At 41.6% G+C, this 24,817-nt stretch overlaps 1 protein-coding gene across 2 annotated transcripts in view; it reads right to left on the reverse strand.

Moving 5' to 3' along the window:
* Nucleotides 1-284: 284 nt before the first annotated feature.
* The window catches only part of CLYBL (citramalyl-CoA lyase), a 175,877-nt gene continuing 151,344 nt past the window's right edge, over nt 285-24,817 (reverse strand). Inside the window, exons 5-9 of one of the 2 annotated variants that reach the window (XM_087757617.1) lie at nt 23,254-23,347; nt 21,711-21,878; nt 16,444-16,568; nt 798-897; nt 285-680 (exon numbers count right to left, since the gene is read on the reverse strand). In XM_087757617.1, the coding sequence (XP_087613743.1) occupies nt 802-897; nt 16,444-16,568; nt 21,711-21,878; nt 23,254-23,347 (483 nt within the window). In that variant the 3' untranslated portion in view covers nt 285-680; nt 798-801. Of the gene's footprint in view, nt 898-16,443; nt 16,569-21,710; nt 21,879-23,253; nt 23,348-24,817 lie in introns of both variants that reach the window. The other variant, XM_087757616.1, reaches the window with a different exon arrangement.

Raw genomic sequence — 24,817 nt, forward strand, 5'->3', positions numbered from 1 at the left:
TACAAGCTGGGTTAACCTCTTCAAAACAGCTTTACTAAGCCCGTTAACCACACGGCCCACATGACCTGTAGCCGTATCCCTAATGTGATGTAAATCTGACTCGAGACCATATGCACAAGTTCTGCTGCATTGTGTCTCCGAAAACTACAAGTTTATTGCCGTCCAACCCTTCCCGGGCTGGACGCTTCCAGGAGGAAACGCTCTGAATAGCGACCGCTTGAAAAAAGGGAAGAAAGTCAAGAGTCCCACGTTGTCGGAGCAATATTTTTAATGGCTGTTGCACGTTCGCAGAAGGGGGGGGGGGGGGGCGGCAGAACGCGAAGCCCGGACAGGGTAATGATTTTCATTGCAATTATTTCAACCGGTGCGTAATTATTCGAGGCTTTGCCCTTTCTGATGGGGAGTTCTGCACCGGAGCGGGATGAAGCGTAGATACAAATAGAAGTGATTGACCTGGTCTCCGTCCGCTCTTTTAACAGAGCTCGCAGCTTCTGTTTTGCCTTTCTCCTTTAGTGAAGTCATAGTCCCGCATTCGTAGCAATTATCGTGATGTCACACCGTCCGTGATGTAACTTCATTGCAGGCTACGAGCAGTACATGGGCTCTGCAGGAGCCAGCAGTGGTTTCAGTCGGGAATAGTTTTAGTAATTAGCAATTCTGGCAAGCAAATTATGACAGATCTGCAAAATGGAAATGAATTTCTGCTTAAGCTTGACGTCTTTAATTTTTTTTCCCCCAAGTCTTAAAGTCATCTTTTAAAAGAGCTACTGGGGCCCCATGGCGAGAGCTTCATTTACCAGCTCATTTTTTCTTGACGGCTGTGGCAAGCGTAACAATGTTCTGTGCCTGCTTCAGTAATGGCATGTCGATCATGCTCCCGTGGAAAGTAAACGCTCCCTGGAAAAGAGAGAATATAAACTTCCTGAGAGGACCTCGGCAAATCGCACTTTCCTCGTCTTTCTCTGTAAAAACACAGCCGCGCGGCAAGAAACGTTAGCTCCCACAGGAATCCTGAGCGAGTTTTAGGAGACAAACTAGCGGAGACGGGGCAAATGCGTTTAAAGAAATGCGGTGGGTGCCGAGCGCTCCAAAGAGGAGGCAAAGAGAAAAGAGAAGCCCGCTGTGCAGCCTGCCTGTTTCAGCCTCGCTAGCTGGCAAAGAGCGAGGGCCAAGAGCAGCCAGGCCGTGCGTGCCAGCCGGCGGGGTCTGGCGGCCACCGGGCCGGGGGGCAGCCCTGGTCCCCACGTCCAGCGTCACCCTCCGGCGCTGGGGCTGTGCCACAGGGCCGGCCCGAAACTGTCTGCGGGCAGAGGGCCAAGCCCGCAGTGTTACCTTAGTCAGGAGACAGCGTCTAGGGGGGCCGAGGGAAGGTTTCCCGACTTGGGGGCGGGTTGAGGTTGTGCTGCTGCACCTCTCCATCAGGTCGCTGGTGCTAAGGATAGGCTGGGCCTGTGCTTAGAGCCAGGGGCCGGGGTGAACGCTGAAAAAACAAGTGGCTGCCTCGATAATCTTGCCCAAATCTGCTCCGGAGCCAAGGTAAAGCCCACCTGAGGGCTGCATATGGGGAATTTTCCCAAGCGGATGCAGAACCGGCCAGCGTGCCTCAGCGGTGGCCATCTGGGAGCCAGGGCAGGTTTCAGAAGTCACTTGGTATTTCTAGGGATTTTGTGCTGATACCGTGGGGGCAAGTTTAAAATAATTCACTATGAATCATAGTTAAACAGAAGACACGTTTTAAACAGGGCCAAACCTGACTTGTTCCTTTGGATGCTTTAATGCACACATGTGTTGCTGAGGTAGGATTTTGAAGATAAAACACGGTGCCTCAAGACATGCCAAAGTTCAGCAGACAAAAAAAAAAAAGAAATCTTATTTGTAATTCTGACAGTACTTTGACACATTCTTGTAAAAAACAAATACAAAGACGCAATAATCCCTTCCCCGGCCCCAGCGTTGGGCAGGGCGTCTCTGTGAAGCACTGCGCACCCTTTCCATGTCCGGCTGCAGTCGATGGGGGATCACAGGCGGGTCTTAGGTCTGACGGCGAGCGAGCCTACCCGAGAACAGGGTAAGAACGACAGCAGCTTGTGCGGCTGTGCGTGCATAGGGAGAGAAAAGCAGAGGAGAGCAAGCCGTTCATTGTTTTCTGGCTTTCCTTTAAGGCTTGATCATCATTAAATAGAGGATGCTCATAAGTGAACTGAAAATATAACCCGTTTACAAAAATGTTTAGGAAATGTGTTGCTCCGGTGACATATCTAGCTTGACTGAAGCAGTATTAATGAAATACTAAATCCCATTCTAGAACAGTTAAGACAAAAACCCACCTTAAACAGTAATCTAATACAAATCAATATTGTTGCAAGCAAGAACAGGTTGTATTAAAGCCATTAAAAACCTAATAGTTAAAACTATTATTTTATTCTAAGTAGGGTTTCCTACTATAGCTTGCAGTATTTTAGGTGGGTTTGGAGAATAATGGGACTGACAGATACTCAATGGTAGGTGCTTCAAATCGCATTTCTTGCTTACAGAGTAACCAGTCAACCCTATATTACCCCAACAACAACAACAACAACATTATTATTATTATCATTATTATATTATTATTAATAATAATAATAAACCATTTTTTATCTTAGCTACGTCTCAGCCATTTTCACTTATACTTTTAAAACTTTACAGAAAATGCAGCCTCAAACTACTCCATTTATTAGAAAATAAATTGGGAACTAAGTAAACATTCCATGACATAGGACTTCTTCAGAATAATTCAGGTCTACGCAGTGATCTCAAACTGCAAGATGATACATTTTTTTCACTGTAAGAAAAACATGGTTTCGTTGTGCCTGTTTTTCTATAGGCATTCAGTCAAATAATAGCTATTGCTTAAAGGAGGAATTTGTGTGTGGGATGACAGCGATAAGTAGAGACATGTTAAGGTCTGGAATCATCCTTCCTAGTTCTGTGAAATGGCTGCCTTGGGAGCACCGTTATCCTAAATACCTGCAATAGTTTGCAGAAAGAGACGGGCACCTAGCAATGGCAATTCTGATCTCTGGTGGCCCGAATCATGATCGGGAGGGTCTTATCCCTTCCACTGACTGTCCACAGGATGCTCTGAAGTCAGGTACCTCTCTCGGCAGGTGCCTAAGTTGGAGCATGATGAATCTGGGTCAGAATGCCTTTTTTGAAAGCAGGAGTTAATTAAACAGTATGCCTGTCCTCGCTTCATTAAAATAACATGTTTAGAAAGGAAACCAGGATAATAGTGTGTGTGTGGACACATGAACACTGAACCACTTGAGATCTGCCGTACGTTCTCTTCTTGTCAGCGTGCAGCTGTAGTTTGGGTTGCTAGGAATTTGAATTCCTGAAGGAAAAAAATGCTTTTTTTTTCCTCACAGCAAAGAGTAACACGAAGAAGTTGGCTTCTCTGCCTGTTCACTCTGAGGCTCATTTTCTCCCTGCTAATTTGCAGTGTTGAGCTAAAGTCCAGAAAAAGAAACCGATTTTAATGCCATTGAATATACTCTATTCACTGCCTCTCTTTTCACCCACAGGTTTCAACAGATAGGAAATACCAGTAATTATAGCTTTGTCCCCATGCTCTCTTTTCCAATTCTGCTAGATGAAATTTACCTTTAGCATTCCTTTGATTTTCTCTTGCATGGATATAAAGAAAACAAGACTTTCTATAAACACCATTTGCTTTGATAGCGTTCATGTGGGGATTAATTTAGTCATAGATCTAAATTTTCTTTTTGGCTAATTTTCTCAATAATCTCACGCTTCCAGCCTATACTTAGACTTCCAGTAGTTCAACTGTGGGGCCAAGGGCCTGCTCTTAAGGAAGCTTGCGGCGTGAATGGGAGCGACGGCGGGTGCATGGTGCGAGGCTGGGGTCTGCATCCATCGCGTTGGGTGGCTGCGGTTCTCGCGCGCCATGTGGCCGCATACATCATTCAGTGGGAGCCTTTTCAGAAAGCTGCAAAAGGGTCCTCCCGTCAGGCGAGTCAGACAAGTCAGACCTGCCCTGGGAAGAGACAGGCCCTCCCGGTAAAGGCTGATGGAGGAGCTGGGAGAAGGAGCAGCCGGGAGGCAGAGCTGCAGTCGGTGGGTGCAGCCTTCGGGTGATGATGCACGGGTGCAAGTAACTCAGGTGGGATGAGAAGCTGGGGAACGGAGGACAGCTGCGGCACCTGCTGTACCGCTGGCTGGAAGCGCAGCCCTTCTGAGGAGTGGGTGGCTTCATGGGCCAAAGATGCCGCCCCTGTTTTCAGCAACGCAGCGCATACCCTGCTGTCCCTACCCAGTGCCATCCTTCACGCAGCAACAGAGCGAACGTGCTAAGGGCGAAGCCCTGTCAGAAATCGGGTGACTCTGGCACCCACCTGCTCACTCAAAGGTGTAAGAGCACTTTGGCTGGCCTACGCTGTACAGCTGTGAAGGCAGCACAGCTCAGCAGAGGGTCTGTGTTTGCACAACCTTTGGCTTCCCTCAGCCTGATCACTGTGTGCCTCTGTCAGCGCAGACCATCAGGGAGAAAGCAAGGAAGAAAGGTGAACAGGCAACATTTCCCATTTGGCTCATCGTGCGGACTCGCTAAGAGTCCTTCCCAGTCGACCGGCAAGCGAGGGAAGACTCAAAGGTGTTTCCTTCTGGGTAGCTCTGTGAGAGCAGAGCAACAAGAAGGTGGCGAACCCATCTGGCTCCTCTTCTTTCTCTCCACCTGGTCATTGGAGCTGCCCGCAGAGCCCACCAAGTCGTCATTTCCCCACCTCCATCTCTTGTACCAGGCCACCTTCTCCAGGCTGAACGATGCAGGACCAGCACTCTGCAATTTGCTGCATCCCCCAGGAACCACGCAGTATTTGAATGCAATAAATTCACAATGACATTTAATGCTCTGTTAAAACAGTAGTAACATCTTTAAAAACGTAACAGCTATTTATGCAAGTTGCAGGCCACGCTAAGTAAGGCCCTAACAGCTCTACTTTGAATTTCAATATGTCCTAAAGTGCTTTGAGAATGGAAGGGAGGGGGGGCTTTTGGCAAATACAGGAAACAGCTGGAAGGGAATTAAAATTATAGAAAGCTGCTAGGTTGGTTTTTTTTTTATTTATTTTTTCCCCAGAAGGAAACAGCAAAAAATGATAGTCTTGGAAAAAAAGAGAATTGAGGATGGTCAGCCCCAAGTGATACAAAGATCCAGCCTACAGACAAGGGAAGCGATAAGGCAGAGTTGATAAAGAACAGTCATTTTCACAGGTCAGGAGCTGAAGATACAGGCTAATGAAAAAAGGGGGCAAATCAAGTTATGCATTAGGAATATCTAACGCAATAGGTTTCCAGGTGACTGTGGAGAGACCGAAGAGATTCGGTACCAAACTTGGTAAGACATCAGTTTGGCAAAGCTTAAGCTTGTACCTTATGAACCTCCTTTTGGATAAATGTAGCCACTACTAAATCCAACTCAGACCTAACAAAGTTCAACATATAATCGAAGGCTCTTCTTTGACAACTCAGAAGAAAACTCTGGCCGTGTGTTGCCATGGATCTTGGACATGGCTCTTGTCATATCTATACGTCATCCTTAAAAATTTCCTTTACGTATAAGAAATGACATATATCAAGTAGCAGAAAGAGTTTCAGTGTTGGTCTGTTATTTGCCACAGCCAGAAGATGAACCTGTTAATGCAGTGGTTCCTGGAACATGAAGACTTCCTCTTTTTGTGTGTGTCTGTATGTGGCAGCATCTAGGAACATCTGCTCTGTGAAACTTTTGGGAGTAGTTAAGAGCTTGGTAAATCTATGCAACCGTCTCATAAACAGAGTATATTTTTCTATGGCAAGAAGCATTTTACCTTTCTAGAAGGTAAATGGAGGGGATTCAGACTCAATGATTTCTGTATCGGCTGGGGGTCAATATGTTCTGGGGAACCAGGAAAGGGGAAGAAACGACACAGCCAACTCTCCTGCTAGCGTTTGTCATGGGTGGTAGAAGTGTGTTGACTTTGACTACAACAGGGGGTGGACAGGATCACAAGTGAGGTACCTTTCGCATTTTTCCAGAAGATCAGGGAAAGTAAAGTTTTCTACTTCTTCATCTCTCCTGAAACCTTTTTACATAATATGCAATGTTACATGGGGTTTTACTCCCACCATCTTTTGTTTCCTTATGTACCACTGGGTTAACAAGAGACACAAGCTGGCTAAAACTGTTACGATACAGAACACTTAAGGCACCTCGTAGTTATGTGACACACTTCTCTCTGAGCTGTGGCTTGGATTAAAGTACATGAGTTAATTAAAGTAAAGTAATAATTGTTCTGGGACATGTGGGAGAGTGATCAGACGAGCTAGTCCCCTTTGGCTGACAAGATGGAAGAACTCCTGCACCTGGGAATGCTTGTGGCTTTTTCCTCAGCGTTTGCTCTGTCTGTGGTTATCTGTGCCTCTATCCACATCCATCCCGATGACTGCAATGAACTCACTACGAGGGTTACTGCAGACCCTTGGTTCTTAGACCACTGGAAATGATTAATAACCTGCATCAGCACTGAATGTGAGGATCGGCTTTCCTGATGCATAGCACGTATATGAATTCTGAAGTACCAAATAAGTCCTGTAAGTTCCAAAAAGTGTACTGGCTTCCTGATCGATTGCAGATGGGACTCCAAACGTGAGCACTGGCTGTGAGAACTCTGTGCTTTGTTTCGGGAACCGCTGCTGTTGTTATTAATTACCTTGACTATTGGTAAACCTTTGCTAATAAGCATTTGATTTGATGGCCTGTTCTACCAGATCTCATCATACATGTAGCCAAGAACTTTAACTCCCACGTGACAGTGGCCAGGCCTTTTTTAAAGATATTTATAAAGACTACATTAAGCCTGTGGCTTGTCTATAGTAGAAAAAAACCCTCAATTGTCTTGTATCACATGAAAGAATATAGCCAATAGTGCTGTATTCATTTGTTGTGTGTGTCAATGTATGGGCTGCCCTGGGCCACTATGTAGAGCCAGACAACTTTTTCAAAAGCAGTTTACTTTGGGGATCTAGTCAGGTGATTTAGATGGCAGAGTTGGAGGTGGTAGGGGATCCTGGTGAGTACGTAGGGCTTTGGCATGGGGTGGACTCTGGGAACCCGGGCCAGTGGAAGAAAAGGAGAAGCAAGCCAAGGTCATGTTCCATGAAATTGCAATAGGGACAAGAAAGCACCTGCTGCTGAATTTTGAATTAAGTATAGGTCTAAGGTATATTTAATGCTTATGGAATTGCGAAAAAAGTCTCTGCCACTAGTTAGGTGACTGTTGCTCAGAAGACAAGCAAACTCATGAGAGAGGGGAGGTCCTTTGACAGCACTCTGCTGTCACAGGGTTGGAAATACTGCCCTGCCGATGATTTATTTTTCTTCAATTACTTGTCTTAATGGTTTAGCTACCAATGCTTTCCTTTGCAGACCAAATGCCTGCAATGAGTGGTTGGCAGTCGGGTTATCTCCTCGTCCTACTTGGCTGTCTTCTGAGAGGACGTGCACCTAGGACCTAGGGGAAATGGCCGTAGGGGGACCAGAGAGCCAGCCACCCTTCTCTCCTCCACCCCCTTCAGCACTAGGAGATGTCGTGAATCAGAGCTCCCGCGTCACCAGAGTGGCGCGGGCCAGAGGCTGTGTGAATACAGCCATTGTCCAAATAAGTCATTATGTAAGTCCCCTCCCAGCCCCTGCGACCGGTATCAGCACTCGCGGGCAGATGCCAGGATAAATGGAAACGAGCAGAACGGGCGATGCCAGCTGGCCAGTGCAAACCTTGCGTACCTCCCACAAGGGGAAATGGAGAACACGTATAGACAAGCATCCTCAAGTCCACAGATGCAAGAAATCTTTGATCCACAGTTACCTGAGAAACATTAATTCTTTCCATGGTAATTCAGTGGCTCGCCCACTTCTAAATCCCAAAGGTCTAGTTATGACTTTTTGGAGACCACAAAAACACATGGAATAAACCCAGTAAAATCTGCTTGCGTCTGAGAACATTATCTCTAATCCTGCAGAATGTTAAACTGCTACAAGGAAATAAGAGTGTTGTGCTCTGGAAGAAGGGCAGATTTGCTTTTCTGAGAAGGGAAGGAAGCAGGTGGATGGCAAAGGGTCCTCCTAAAAAGCATGACATTCAGGAAGATAATTCTCCTGGGATTAAATGAAAACAGACACTCTTTAAGCAACCCCCTGCAGAGGAAATTTGGAAATCTTTGCTTTGGGGCTTAAAAAGAACGCTTGGATTTGCTTACAGGTAATGAACAAAAGAGAAGAGAGTCCTGGTCGCAGCAAATGGAGTTGGGTCTCTGCCTGGGGGGAGGAGTGATTATGCTGACTACAAAGGAATGACTTTCTCTTGAAACAGAAGGTTGAAACCATAGTTTTGGGAAAGTCAAGAGTAGGAAATAAGCTAACAGCTGTGATGGTGCTGAATGCAGGTCTAATTAATTTTTTCTTCTGGAAGTTGTAGCCAAAGAGCCATCATAAAGAGCTAGGTCACGATTCCACCTTTTAGTGATGAACTTCCAAAGGTTAGCGAGCTGCTAGGAGGTGTTCAATGATATCTGGGTCAACTGAGCACATTTTTCAGGCTATAACAAGATAATGTCTTGCACTCATCTCTGCTCAGGCCTGTCCTGCCTCCAGATCAGGCTGACGCACAACTCTTGGTCTTCTTTTAGCATCTTTGCAGTGGGTAGGAAATGCCCAAATAACTAGCGTAGTCACATATGACAAACTGAAGACTCCACGCACAGCAAGCTACACAAACAGAGCTTTCTGGGTTACGTATTTCTGTATCCTCTCCTTTGAACCCTTTGACATTTGCCCCTTTTCTGTAGCAACATTATGGGAGGAAAGACACTTATACACAAAATCTTCGGGGAAAATAAACGATCCCTGAAAAGGTTTGTCAAAAATGTCTTTTTGGCAAGAGGAGGTGCTCAGTGGGTCTCTGTGATCTGTTGAAGGAAGAGATGAATGGGGAGGGAATTCTGCAAAGTATCAACACCAGCAAGTTTCTGTAGCCATTTTGTTGATATGAAGAAAACATTAAATATCACTACCTTTTGTCTCTTTTCACCAGTGTAAACTTCCACCAGAGCAGAAACAGTTAGTTAGTTCAGAGGATAAATCAGTTTGTAATGCCTGAAGCAGGCCTGTTTGTATGAGATAGGCTTCTACCTCTACAAGGACACAAAAGGTCGAGAAAGAAAGAGCAACAACAACATGAAATAGAGATTAATTTTTACCTCAAATAACCTCCTAGCAGCAGTACAAGAACTCTGACGGAAAAAGCCCTTTCTAAAGCTCAACAGGTAGGAAGGACTTTGTGATCCCTCAAGTCCACAGTGGGGCAGGAAAGATGAAGAACAGGGACCTACAAGGTCCTTTACTTCTCCTCCGCCTGACATTATCATTCCCAGCCCACGGATAAGGGTCTTGCCCTGCTATGTGAGCCAGACAAGCTGTATTTCCCTCTTAGAGCCCCCCAAGCTGCCTGAGCCACTGGGGACAGCTACTTAGGCTGGGATGAGCCAGGGGATCCTGCTTGGTCCAGCTCCAGAAACTCCTTCAAGCCACCAAAGTCTCTACCTCTCACTGAGCAAACAGCCTGTTTAAGATCCCTGAATGAAAGGCAGACATGAAGGTTTTTATTGCTGTCTTTGTGTTTTCTTTCGTTTCCTTCTCATTGTGGTTGTTGCCTTCCTGCATGCTCCTTTAGAGTAGCAAAGAATAAAATTAAAGAAACAGAAGAAAGTCCTAGAAATCAGGAATATTCTCCACTGGTTTCCATCCTCTGTCTTATAACGTATCGGGAACGGAAGAATCCTAGAGAGCACGCTTGCTGCTGCCAAGCAAATCTTTATTTTATAGCACAAAAGCAGCTTCCTGGACAAACATCCTATCCAACCATGCATTTTTTTTTCCCTAGTGAGCATCATGGTTATTATACGGAAAAATGAAAACTAATATTAAGACTTCAGTATCCTCAGATGCCCTTAATTAAGTCATTTAGAATTAACTTGAGGTTTATAGTCATGGAAGCAATTTATTAAATACAGACTAGAAAATTTCAGCTGGAAGTAAATGACTACAGGACACACAAAAGGCATTTGATACTGAAGGGGAAGGTAGCTATAAAATACAACGCAGGTGAGGAAAGTAAAAACAGTGAAGCTCGCTTTGTCAACAAGAATGGAATCACTGCTATTTTTGTAGTCTGTATTTTTTCTAATTTCAGATTCATTTTCTGAATAGGATTGAACAGACATTTTTTACTGCCATTCTCTATTTCAGCTGACGGAGCTTTTGCAGAGAGCTTCTCCAGGTCGCTGAAAATGCCAGCTAGCACAGAGAGGAGTCAAGAGGCAGCAAGACTGCTGCTACTTGAATTAACTGAAACAGTATTTTGGCCATACAGGCTTCTGAATTCCCTCAGTAAGCCTTAAAAAGAGCCATCTGGTCAGAACATTACATCTCTGGTTAGATCCTGCTTTGGAAATTGAAACGAGGCTCATGAGTGCTTGTTAATGCTTTTTAAAGAGGAATTCGGGAGGTGGGTAGTTGCCTCGGCGGGTTGCTTGGTGCACAGGTTTTGGCACGACAGCGGGCAGGTGTCTGCAGCGATGGGTGTCTCCTCACTCCGTGCCCGCAAAAAAGCATCGCCTGCATTGGGAGCACGCCGGCACGGCATGGCCCTTCCAAAAGCAAGGGCACTCACCCCGTCTCACCGAGACCCTGCATGCACCTCCTTGAGGCGACAAGGACAGAGGGGTCATGCCTTGCCGAGGAGAAACCCAGAGGGGTGCCATCCCCTGCCCTCTGCAGGGCCCGCGTTCCCCGGGACAGCAGCCGCCTCCTCTACCTGTGGGTAGAAAGGCTACGGAGGGGCGCAGCATCCGTCCTTCTGCTCCCGGCTCGCAGAGAAACTTCTCCCTGCGGGAAATGTCAAAGCGCCATCCGAGCCCCTCTCCCCCCACGTTTTGGACACAGGTCTTTAATGAGTGGAGGAAAACAGATTAAGAGCCAGCGAATGCCTGCTGGGGGCAGGGGGGGGCAGTTGGCAAGAAAATGTTTTGTATGAGTTTCTGCCCTGCTTAGGAGCTTTTGCAGCCCCACGTAGTAAAATCTGTCTCCTTCTCTCCCCACCTGGCATAACTCCCTCAGGACTGATTGCGCCAGTGTAGGAACCAGTATAGCACAAGCAATTAGCTAATACAGCCCCTTCTGCTCCATTGTAAAGGTTCGAAATTTGCCCCCAGATGGATCTTTCTAAAAGAAAAGCCTTCAACTGTGACACAAAACACATTCCCAAAATCTTTTTCAAATAGTAAAATTGTATAGAGAAACTTTGAGTACTAATACGAGCTCTCTTGATCTCTATTTATTCATCAATTTTCACATTAAAATTTCACTTGGCCACTTTTAAAAAAGATAAACCAACATAACAGTGGCCCGTGCTTAAATCCCACCAGTGCTCTCCATCTTTGCATAGAGATGCACCTGAGCCTATACTTCTTAAGGCCGCAGCTCATAAAAGGTGGCAATTTATCACAAATCCCTGAATCCCCAACTCTGCAGCATGAGGAATACACATTGCCTAATTAACATAAACGACAGCAAATGCCCTGTGTCCTTGGAGTGAGGGCTGACAGCGCTGCAGCCCAGCGTGCACAGAGGTACCCTGTGCTGCTGGCATCGCTCTGGGATGGGATCCAGCTTAGTTGGTGGCACCTCCAAGCTCTGCCTGCAGTCTGTCCTGGGCGAGGGGAGCGGGGAGCCGGGCTGCTTCCTCACCCCCAGCTCGGCATAAAGCCCCGAGATATAATGCCCTATAAAGTGCGATATCATCCCTGCGGGTTGATGGGGTCCCACACTGCCCCATGCCAGAGGGATGCTCCAGCACATCCCTCCCAGGAGGCAGCCTGGAGGAGCCTGCCACCCCCGGGGCATGGTCCGGCTCTCCCAGCACCCACAGGCTGGATTGGGACGGGATGGATCCCTCGTGGCTGGGGCCATACACAGAGAACCCTCCCGGGGGCCGCGGCACTGCCGGGAGAGGGAGGGCAGCGGGGAGAGACCTCCCCGGGTGGCGGTGGGAGCTGGATCTGGCCCAAGCACGAGGGCGCATCGTCTCCAAGATACAGTGGCTTGGGGTAGCTTTTCCTAAACAAAGAGCATTATAAGGGAGCCACTGCTGGAAATTTCCATTCCTTTGTTGGGTAGATGCTGTGTAAATAAATGCATTCCTAAGATTTTTCATAATCCTGGAAAGGTCCGTAAAAGAAACCGTATAGTTTGTCAAATTGCTGGAGTTCACATATATTATTCCTCAGCCACCGGGAACATGATATACAATGGCACAGAATATAATGCAAGAAACATATGCTAAAGGTCTTCTTAGAAGCACTCTGTGCATTCATATGTGGCATGTACAGATATTTCTTCTGTTTTGCCCCGTGGGATCTGAAATATTCAACCCATGTTACAGCTTGGGTTTGTGAATTACTTACCTTAACTCTAAATAATCCTTACGTGACAGGTGACTTTGGCAGCAGTGTTTAGCTATTCCCTGGTTTATTGTGTGGGTCCTTTGAAAGCATTTATAAATTTGTACATGAGATAAATGTGTAAGCAACCTCTTACTTTAGTCTTCTGCTTTTCTTTCTGTGTGAATTTTATTTAAAAACCAAACAATTCGGGAAGATCGTGTTACGATAATGATATTGTGCCTGATGTATTTACAAGTCGAATGGCTCAAAAATGCATTTTCAGTGTCTTACTTTCTTGTCATATATAAATACTAAATGCATATAGAAGGGATTATATTCCTGTATCCAGTGTATTGGTAAAGTAATCACAGGAGTTAGTTACTTACATAGTAAAGACTATTGTACCTTCATTGATAGAAGTCACATCTTTTTCTTGAAATAAGCTAGTAACTTCTCCCACTAACTCTACCTCCTTGGACTCAGTTAATCTGGATTTACAAGATAACTTCCCTTTTTAATCAGGTACAAATACTTCAGAAATTTAGAACAGAAACTGTCCTTTAGACTACCAGAACAATGTTTAATATCCTTCTTTTTCATTTTTGAACACACTCTGACGTTTAGCTCATATTTAGACTTTCCCTGCTTTCTTTAGGATGAATTTTTTTAATTTTGAAAATCATATCCCCTAGTAATGCAATTCTACTGGAAAAATATTGAAATGATATGGAAATAATACTTTTCTTTTTAAGCACTTTTCATTTTTAGATCTCAAAGTTTTAGACAAAAGAAAGCACTTAAAAAATAGTTGTATAAAATACAAAATGTACTTTTTCAACATTTGTCTTCTAATCGTCCAAAATACGACGTTATCATTTATTTCCTAGATACGCTATTTTTCAGTCAGATTAGAAATGTAAAAAAAAATCAAGCCCCACAACCAAAACAACCTGGAAGCCAAACCAAAACAACCCCTCAAACAGGACTATATCTCTGTCAGATAAGCCCAGGCAGTTTTGGCTAGCTGGTTAGCTCTCTAATTTCCTTCTGTTTGGACACTGCCTCAGCATCTCCAATTCTGCAGTGCTCATCCGAGATCCTAATTTTTCCTGACCTCAGTATTCACATTTGGGGGCTACTATGTCAAAGCATTTCAGCCTCCAGGATGAAGTAGCCTGGTTCAGCCTTCTCTCAAAACCAGATTATTACGGCAATTGTAGCTCTCAAACTGGAATAGATTATAAAAGCTTATTACTGTATTTTAGTATAAAATATTGTTGACTAAGGGCATCAAACTTTAAACCCAATTAATAACAAACTATGAACCCAGAGACTGCAGACCAGTAACTTATCTACCACACAAACAGCCGCACAAATCCCTCACATTTATTTTTTCCAGGCTTTCAACTTTGATTAATAACATGGCAAAACCATGCAAGTCTCAACCATATTAACCACGGCTATATTTTTAGTCTTACTGACATGAACACTTTAATATAATAAAAGGAAAAGGAAAACAGAAGAGGTGTTTCATTAGGACACGAGGATTACTAAAACCGCCGTGTGGAGTATTTGTCAGGAGGTGGTAGGGGAAGAGTTATTACTTACATTTTAGCATGTCGCTAGGACGCGGAGCAAGAGGCTCCCTCAGTGAGATATGTTTGTTTTGGAAAAAAGATGAAGTAATCAGACCGTCCAAGCTCTTCTTACTGACACATTTATAATACCAAATCGCAAACTCGGTTAAGAAGTTTGCAGCACTACATGGAAAAATATTTTTCCAATTTTGTTATGAAGCCCGGCCATACGGCAGTGGTACAAGATCCAGAAGTTCACATATTAACCTGCCAGTCCTTTTTTATTGATAGACGGCTACGTGCAAAAATATATGAAGCATGCCACCTGGTTGGTTAAAAAAATAGCCTAAACTGCAAACGCTCAGCAAATCTGTTCTTGCAGCTGATTATAGAAGCTTATAACCTATTTTAAAAGCATTTATTAAAAAAAAGTCCCCAAACCCCAAACAAAACCCCCCTGAATGGCTGATATAAGCAAGAAACCAGCATTCTGTCAGTAAAATAACAGCTTCAAAAGAAGTCCAAAGACTAATGCTTGCCTAATACAGAATTCTTCAATATTAAACATTTGGCTTCACGATTGTTTAATACTGGAACTGGAGTTAAATTTAGCCCAGTCTCCTCACCTATTGTTCATATGATAGGGGTATTCCTTAGATGAGTTTCTGACACTAAATTTAGCTGAATGAATAGCATTATACACATCATAAACATAAACAATATTTGGCTGAGTATGTCGCTTGACTTTTTTCTTTCTGCATCTACCTGCCTACACATTTGCACCAGCAGTATGTTTAAAACGATGCCTTTTGTAAGAGAGCCAAGCTTTGTAAATCGGAACAACGGGCAAAACCAGTCTTACATTTTCTATTTCTAAATTGTTTGCACGAAGACAGCTACACTTCAAAATCTAGAGAACAGAACAAAGAGATACAGGCATACAGCATCCTAAGAGTGACCCTGAAATAACTGCTCAGGACAGCACCCAAAGATCGTAGTCGTGGATGTATTGGAAACACCCCGGTACCACAGAGGGGATGCGATAGCCTAGCAAAGACATGGGCAGAGCAATAGCAAATACCTTGTCATGCTTTTACCCGGAGATGAAAGCATCATTTCTGCTTTGACCTTTTTAGCATTTCTAATGCACAACATCTGCAGTATCAGAAATGTAGGGGAATGGGGAAGGCGCCCCCCCCCCCCCAATCTATTTCTACCCACCAGAAAGCGAAGAAATGTACAGAAAACCTTTATACGGCACTGGAGAAAGTGAGACCCTATGCACAATCTTATATATGAACTTCACTACCGAAGACATTTGTCTCCCACTTGAATGCCACAGAAGCACAGGCAAACTGTTCCCGCTCATCTGCACTCCCTGTTCTGACATCGGGACTTTGCTTTTTAACTAGCCTGGGCTTGGCTGCAACTAAGATAAACATATTTAGCTGCAACTTTTTTTCTTTCAAAAAGAGGCAAACTGGATTATAGCAAATAACCTTTAAGATAATTAACTGACAATGCCGCAACTAGCATAAAATCTTCCTTCAGGCGACCCCTAATTTAAGTATTACTGGCACAAAGTGGAGACAGATTGTGCATCACCACCGCAATATTTACATAGCAGAAACCCACAGAGCAGGAAACGTGAGACTCAATGATGCACTAAATTAGGAACAATCATATTCTAGTGTTAATTTGCTCTCTCCTCTATCCAAATTTCAGGTCCAGCAATTGGTACAAATGCACATAAAACATTCCCATTTTTAATGATTAAGAACCACAATCTGCAAGCAGTTCTGCTCAAAAGTAAATTCACTCGCTACTAAGGACGTTTGCAGGATCAAACCCCTAAAAGGGAAACAGGCTTACCGACATAGAGATTTTTTTAGAAAACCAAGACTTCCTTATCTGTTTATTTCTTTCCATAAATGATGTCTGCACAAGCAGTCTGAGTCATCTGCCAGGCTACCTGTCTTTTGATTGCAAATATTTTCCTATGATCAGCACCGTGATTCTGTGGCATAATGGAGAAGCCGTTTTAACTCACCGATGCTGGAGATATATGCAGGTACTCAAAAGGCTGTGTAATCAAAGAATTAAAGTTAAAACGGGGGGGAGAAAAAGATAGCCAGTCTATTTGTAAATATATTGGGAAGTGACACATTTATAATAAATACACACTCTATCCAGACACAGGTTTCACGAGCACTACTCTCAGTTACAGCACACTTCATAAGATAAATGCAAAGAGCCATCACCAATCTTTCTAAATCTTAAATATTATTCAAATTGTGTTTCCACTATGGCATATGAACAAAATATTTACCTTGCCTAATCGCTGATGTTCTTCAAAAGCAGAAATCAGTTCTTGTGCCCACTTTATTTTTTCAGGGCTCGGAGAGAACTGTTCCTGGACAACAGCAATTTGGTTGGGGTGAATCACCTGCTTACCTACAAAGAAGATTAATAACACCAGAATCATGCATCGACAAACAGATGTTCAAGCAAAATGTTCCAACCACTTGAGGCTCTCATATGCCTCGCAGACTTTCTTGCTCTTTAACTGATTGTTTTACTTGGTTTCTTTTATTTTTTAAACTGGACACAGGCAGATAGCCTTTTGCCAGATTTTTTTTAAGAATAAAAATACCTTGAGCTATGCTTGCATTCAGTATAGTTTGAAAGAACCCACGATTCTTCCTCCTCCCTCCCCATTTCAATCCATACATCTTCTCTCAGTCATTTCAGGTGCAGTTGTTTGTCCGGGGCAGTCAATAACACTTAAGTACAAATGCATCCCTGAATTTAACTATATAAATAACAGCTCCAGCCACTCTTAAATAAGTTGTATTAAAATGCGCTCAGAAAATGAGATCTGAAGAAGATGGCAAGAGATCTGTAGGACTGAAAAGTTACCAGTCACCTAAGGATCATGCCCTAAATTCTCAGTATTGGCTTAGCATCATAAAATCCTCAATGTTGTTTAAATTGTTCTCCTTGCAATAGTTAGCAGTTGTAGGTAGGTTGCAATATTTATTTAGGCACCGGCATATTAAACAACTACCAGCGGTGCCTTGAGGTTTTATGAAGCACTTTTTTTTTTTATCCTTTCTTGTATAAACATACGTTGAGAAAATAAAAATAGATGTTGCCTTTTTTTACTAGAGATTTTCAAACATGAATAGACAGCCACATAATCCGTTTTAATCTGTCGTTGTATTTAGCTACCTTAAAACAAATACATATCTAATTTGTTTGACAGTTTTAAAAGTGTAACATTTGACATTATTAGCTCATTTCTAAGGGAATTTCACAGACCGGTGTGATTTCTGCACTTTGGTTTCAAAGTGTTTTAATAAAGAGAGGCTACCGTACTTCCCAGCTTCCCGCGGAATAAATGACTCTCCTCCCTGCCAGATAACAAAACTAGTTAGAGGGATGAGCCTGATCCTGCAAACCTGCCATCAAGTGAGCAGTCTCCTGCACACAGAGGGTCCCACAGCCGCGCCGTCCCGCCGCACGCTGCAGCCTCTCGCGGGAGCGAGGGTTTTGCACGCAAGGAAAATGTGAAGCGTCAGGACCTAAGGAGGTTTCCTGCGCACAACGGGGTCTGCTCCCGTGTTCTTACTGACGTTAAGCCAGCCGTACGTTAGAAATCAGCCCATCGCTCGGTGTAAGAAGTCTCATACGTGACTGCAGAGATACACCTATTTTAAATGAAATGACCACTGCAGAAAACCTGGGATTGCTTTTATCAGACTGTAGTGGGTCTGAGTGATAACCTGGAGTGCAAAAAAAATCTGAGGACGCAGCAGCAGCACAATCTACTTGATTTAATGAGCAAAGAAAAAGTAATTTTTTAGTGTTGCTACGTTTCTTTGCTAAAAAGCCATAAGTAGCTCAATTTTATTTTATTTCCTATTAAACAACCTTTAGTTTATGATTTTACGGGCATCCAAATATTCAGTTTGAAATTTCAATGTCATAACTATTTTAAAATAGCTTAAAAATAAGTAAAAGCTTAAAACTCAGTAAGAACTATATTTTTTGAAAGAAATTACATGGAGACAAATTTTCTTAACTAATGTGTTTTACATTAGGTCTAATCAACGGTTCTTTAGTCAATTTAATCAAATGTCACCATTAATAAGACGATGATGTTCCTTATTTGTAATACAACAAATTCTCCCTAGCTAAACTACTAATTCTAAAATTGAAGGGTGTACAAATAATTCCTGCAAAATCCTAAGGAGCTTAACTTTCTGGGAAAAATGTAGAACATATTTTAAATTATATTTAAAGTCAGTATATAATTATAACAAAAATAAAAACATTTACATATGATTTTTTAAAGTGTAAAACATTTCTGTAAAAAGATTTGCTTTTGATAAAGATATCTGTGGCAGCAAGCTATAGTTTTTATCATTAAAACACTACTGAACAATTTACAGAGAATATAATCTAACTTTTGATTTATAGCACTCGGTTGATTTTTGTCACCGATTATGTATCCAAATAACTGTATAACAGACATAATGCCATGCAGGAACGAAGCAAATATTTTAAACAGAATTGTTGTTATTGACAAGTTACTGAGAGAGTGCAAAATTGGAAGACATTAAAATTTATGACCATGAAATCCTTTTTACAGTACCATTTGATATATCGTGCTTTAAATCAATACCTGTCAAGTCTTTTAGGTAACTGTATGATGGTGTCATTTTAGTCTTCTACAAAAGACTGCAAAAAGAGAGGAAACCGATAGTGTTTCGTATTTATATCTGGCTTCTCAGCATGTAGCACAGGAGTTTCTATAATGACTAAGTCAGCTGTTAAAGCTTATGGCAAGGTTTACTTAATTTTTTACATAAATATTCCTAAAACTGATGACCATTTATATAGGCAACACACTGACTTTAAGTCCACAGGTTCTGGTATTGTAAAACATCTTGCTGGGTGCATGTGTGTGTGTGTATATATCTGTATGTACATATATAGGAGGGGTGGGTATACATATATATTAAAAAAATATAAATATATATATATATAAAGATATATTAATTTGGCTAAATTACATTTGAAAACATTTGATTTTATGTAAACACGCTCACAAAAAGGCTGCTTTTAAGATAACTGGAAAAGAAAACTTGGCTACAATAAGCAATGAGGGTCACAATAGTAACTAAATAGCTGGTAAATTCTTCGTTATATTATTTCGCTTGTTTTATCTTGAGTGAACATATTGGATTACATTAAGGCCAATTCTACTGGTCCAAATCTGAATATGGGAAAATCTAAGGACATATAACTTTGCTGAATATTTTGGATTTGCATTAGTTTTGAGGGTGGTGAATTTGGCCCTATGCATGTAAATAAGAGTATGTTCTCCAGCTAAGAGAGGAATTTGGAAGCCTCGGCTCATTTTAGTCCTGTTGATTTCAATGATTTTGATTCTTTGTGAAAAAGTAGCAGGAAGGGATCCGAAATATTTAAAAATAGCAAGAATCGCATGTTTTGAACTTGTTATTAAGGTGACATTTCAGTATTTTACTCTCACGTTATTAGAGGACTGTCAGTGGCAAATACGATCTGCAGACTTCTGCTTTATACAAGGTCATGGATTAAGCTAAGACCCATTTGTAATTTTCTGTGATGAACATTAAATTGGAAATGTTAAAATGTTTCATTTATATAGTTTTGGAATGAAATGGTTTTGGTTTCAATTTTGAAATGACATTTTGTTTTAATTAAAACAAGCAAGCAAGATTATAAAAACATTAGATAAACTGAAAGCAAAAGAAACAGAAGAACAAGTGAAACATTTTGGATCGACCTAAAATATTTTTTTTTTTTTTTTTACCAAAAATATGAAAAACGCTGTTTTGTTTTGACTTAGAGAGATTTTTTAAAAGTTTTTTTTTTTGGCCACCAAATCAGAAAAGTCAGTATTGCCCCGTCTCTAATTACGGTTGGACTGCTTGTCAGGCTGCTTGCTGGATTTTGGAAATATGTTGATGACAGTTGTGGAAAGGCAGGAGGCAAAGAGCAGGAGCTGTGAGTTCACCTCAATGAAGCCTGTACCTTTTACAGATCTTTACTCCTCGTACAGAAAGGCAAGACACCTCTATGGCCGAGTTAGAAATTCACTTTATGCCCTAAATTGCCATACGTGACCTTTTCATTTGTCTCCTATCTGGAGCCTATCCTGATGTTCAGACAACTTCCACCGTAAAGTCAGTGGAGTCCAAACCACCATTAACGTTGTTTATACTGAGCATTTCTAAATTTCCTAAATTGGCAGCCTGAGTTAAGTATTTAAATACACATTAAGTGTTCAAAAAGAGTGCTCTCAAAGGTGCTAGGCATCTGCAACTCCATCTTCTGTCAACAGGAGGTTCAGATGCTCAAGTTTTTTCAAAAATCAAGCCTTTCCTTAAGCTAGGAAATATCGGTCGAGATTAGGTAGCCATCAGCAGGTGCTACCATTCAGGAGCTCTATTATTTTCCCAACTTCAATTGCAGACGAATGAAGGGTGGAAGTCCACATGGATGTGGATAATGTAGCTGTGAGGAGCTAACCGTTTTGCCTCTGAAACAAGATCTGGTTTTGCAAATGTTGAAGCTCAACAGAGTAAGGCAGAGTTTGTGCTGAAGAGCATCGATTGCTTTTCTTTCACTGGTACATTGCGATCACTTAAAAGAATGCTTGTTTTTTTGCTTGGGGCTTTAAAATATCCTATACCGCTAACTGTAAAAATATAGTTTGCTAGATGGCATCACCAGGACCCATGCCTTTAGTAACAAAAACCTGAGAGATGTACTATTACTGTACGTATATCCTGAATGATGGTCAGAGACAAATAACGTAAAATGTTCGTCCTATATGCTAGAATTCTCTAATGCATGTGTCAAATGGCTGATTTCTATTGCAAAACCCCAATCTTTGGTGGCTGCACTGTCCCACCAGGGTGTCCGAGTGATCTGGTACACCAATCACAGGGTAACAGGCTGCCTTACAGGACGCTGGGGCAAGGAGCCTGCTGCTCTTGCTGTCTGCCAATACCCGTAGGTGTCACCAGCACTTACTGGGAGGGGAGCCAGGAGGTGAAAAACAAATCAAAGAAAATAATCAGAAAATAACTTTCCCCTAGCAATTAGCATACGAGATTTGCTTCTCAACTCCTTCATGTAAGAAGTATTTTTTAACAACTGCCGTTTAAAAAAAATAGGAGAAAGGGAACCACATATTTTAAGAAGCAGCTGCAGCGTGGTCATTGCAGAGTACAGTATCGCCGTTCCCATGGTCCGCGATGGGAGGAATCACTGCACAGCCTCTGCCCCAACTTCTCTTCAAAAACAGTCACACGCTTCATGGGATGTGGTTTTAAAAAGCAGCCTGTGACTTTTCAGGCAAAATTTCCAGCCCCAATTTTAAAGGTGCTAATAAACACAGAAGAGCTTGGTATTACTGAGTTTTTTGATAAATGACCTGAAATAAAAACCAAGTTATTTGTCTACGTGACAGTAAATGTAGCAGCATATTTAAATTGAAGAAGCTATGCATTATTTTGAGACATCGGCAGAAAGCCGTACCAGTGAATCCCATTGAGGCACCTTCTCTTGATTGCCTGCGGAGCCCATCTTCATCTCGGAAATCGATGTAAACAAGGTCTATTGCTTGAAGGCCAAATGCCTTTGCTGTGACTATTATTTTTTGCCTGGCATATAGAATGTCGTCAGCTTCCTTACTGCTTGTTGCACCTACGAAAACAATGAAAACAAAGAAAAGCTGACAAGAGTGTTTTAAACCTTTCTATTTTAAATATTTCCTATGTTAAACAAAGGAAAGTTTGAGATTTCATTTAACCAATTTAGAAAACAGAAGAGGAGTGCAAGGCTATATTGTCAAAATCAAAGTCTTCTGAGGAAAAAAAAAGCTGCTTTAGCAAAAAAAAACCCACCTCTCTTTAAACTAGCTTATAAAATTCAGATTTTGATTTAGTTCAGATCAGAAGCCTGAAGTCAGTGGAAGCTTTGGCTGGTAAGGACTGCTGACTTGGGGCTAACATGAAGTAATTATTTGATTATATTATTTACTGTATGTACAGTGAGAAGCATTACAGCAAGAGAAGCTTTACACAAATTGATATACTGGGTACAACTAAATGGTTAAAAAATTCACACTGAGAATAGAATTGCACTTTCCTTGGTTCTGATTCTTGTCACAACTGATGTCCTAAGCTGAATATTTAAGCTTTAGTATTTGGATGAAAAAATGATAGTAGATGACTTCTGAGAAGAAGCAAAAGTATTCACAAGACTTCATGTGCTCATAGGGCACCAGCCAAGCAATGTGCTCACGTGAAGGCTGATGTGAAAAAAAAAAAAAAAAAAAAAAATTTGTTCCCTTTCCTTAGGGTCACTATTAAGACACACATTTCCAGTTTGTAAGGAATATTTTAATAAAGCAATGCTAATGTTTACATTAACATACTTATTTTTAAATTAAATGTTGGTAGCTCTGCACTTTTATCTTTAGACTAAATCAGATTAATAAGAAGCTAAGTGGCCTCTCATAAAAGAAATTGTGAAATACTTTTTATTTTTGAGGAAGGCTAATAGTGCTTTCACGTGAATACGTGGCTGTATTGACATGGGATGTATTTAAAGTAAATTTATGAAAGCAAAATGTAGCAGGCGAGTATTTGTGCATGTCGAAAGCCAGACTGATAATTGCCTATAAAGCAGTGATGAAGCAGACACTGGAATTTTAGGACTTTAAATGTTCTTAAAAGCATGTACATGTTTCTTATGGATATCATATTTTTAAATAATTTCAGTTACTCAACAGGTTTTGTTTGTTTTTTTTTTTCCCATTAATTTTTGGTACTGCATGGCAAGAAACACAAGAAATTGTCAGTGCCCTGTAACACACAGGGACCACGTTTTAATTTGCCAGTGATACAGTCCGCACTGAAAAAAAATTAAGGAGAAAAGTGAAAATGTAAAATGCAGAATCAAGTGTTGTCATTACTTTAATTATTGCTATCGGAAAAGCAATGGCCATAAATCACATTGGGCTTCTCCAATGTAAATGCTATTCGTTAACATTTATAGTAAACACACAGGTAACAACCTATGCTGGCACGGAAATCCTCTCCTCCGAAGACGACTGCGTCCAAATGAAAGCCAGCCTGGGATCCTGTTCTCAGTGCTTCTTCACAGACAGCCTTCAAATGAGAACAGAGTATTAATTTATACAGAAATACAGGACGCAGAGAGACTACAGAGGATATTACAGCAACTCATTACCAAAATCCTTCAGCTAAAATTGCTCCTATTAAGCAAAGCCATTGTAGGTGCTCGACTCTGTACAGTGCTTTAAAATGACTCGGCAAAAGAGAAAACATTATCTTTTCCTAAGCACCTATATGCCTAGACTGTGTAAATACAGGACATCGTAGCAGATTCCCTACCTTCTGGTTGACATAACGCCCTGGGCATTACTGGGATCGGTACTTCACATATTTATGTAACAATATGAAACAAAACATTTGTCAAATACTGCTTAAAAGCAAACTAAAAGCATTACATTTAATTAGTTTGTCAGGTAATATAGCTGCCTGAGAAACAGAAATGAAGACCAGAATATCTCTTATTAAAAAAATAATATGAATGGTTTAAAACGGTTGTGGATTCCTTGTAGGATATAAGGATTCCATACATGATTGCCAATGTAAAGTCTAATGCTACATATAACTAAAAAGTAGTTAAGGAAGTTAAAAATGCAACAAGTGCTGCAAAAAAGTATTACAATAAAAGCAAGCAAAATTTTGCTGCTGTAGCTATTCTGTGAAGAAGTGCATTTCCAAAATATTACTATTTTATATCGATGTTTGGATAATATTAGTATTTTTTAAGGCTAAGGTACACAGAGAGAGGTGGATGTAATTACAAGCTCTACTAGTGGGCGTTCTTCTATGGCAGCTGGTGGGACGAGAAATTATTCTTAACCAGAGTACTTTAAAAGGCAACTCTCCTGCCAACATCAGGAACTGCAATATTAAAAATTCCACTATAAAATACTATATGTGAAGAAAAACCTCAGCCGGTTTAAAAAATGATTTAATTCTGTATATGCATACTGGACAGGAGTGCGTCTATTTGGTTACTGCTTTATTACGTTCCCAGATATGTTAGCGTGTGTTGTAAGATAAATGGCTGTATCAAACGAGCAGGCTGTCTGTGAGGCCTGCCGGTGCTTCTGGAGGTACTTCTGATGTGTGTGTCCTCAGCTGGTCCGAAACTTTTCCCTTAGAGCTTGGGAGGGGAACGCTGAATTCCTGGTGCAAGCACGAGATCTTCTGTTTCATTACCACCCTGCCTTGCCTTTCTGAAAAGCCTGGACTTGATAATAAAGGTTGGGGAGTAATTTATATTACAATGCACTTTAAAAATAAGATTTGATCTAAAATTACCCTAAAAAAGGAGCACGTTCTTCAGATACTTGCTATTTTCAAGGTTAATTATACTTCTAACCGTAGCATTAAACACCCCATCATACACACAGAAAAATGGTAACATAAAATTTGGTTGTAATGTTATCAGCAGAAACCATTATAAAGATGCCAGTTTAACAATAGTGAAATGATGATTAATTATTTTTTCTAATTAAATGTTATACAAAAGTCGAGTTCAAT

The sequence above is a fragment of the Nipponia nippon genome, unplaced genomic scaffold, assembly GCF_047370975.1.
Source record: "Nipponia nippon isolate SJK-2023a ecotype South Korea unplaced genomic scaffold, ASM4737097v1 scaffold_2, whole genome shotgun sequence".
Classification (NCBI taxonomy): domain Eukaryota; kingdom Metazoa; phylum Chordata; class Aves; order Pelecaniformes; family Threskiornithidae; genus Nipponia; species Nipponia nippon.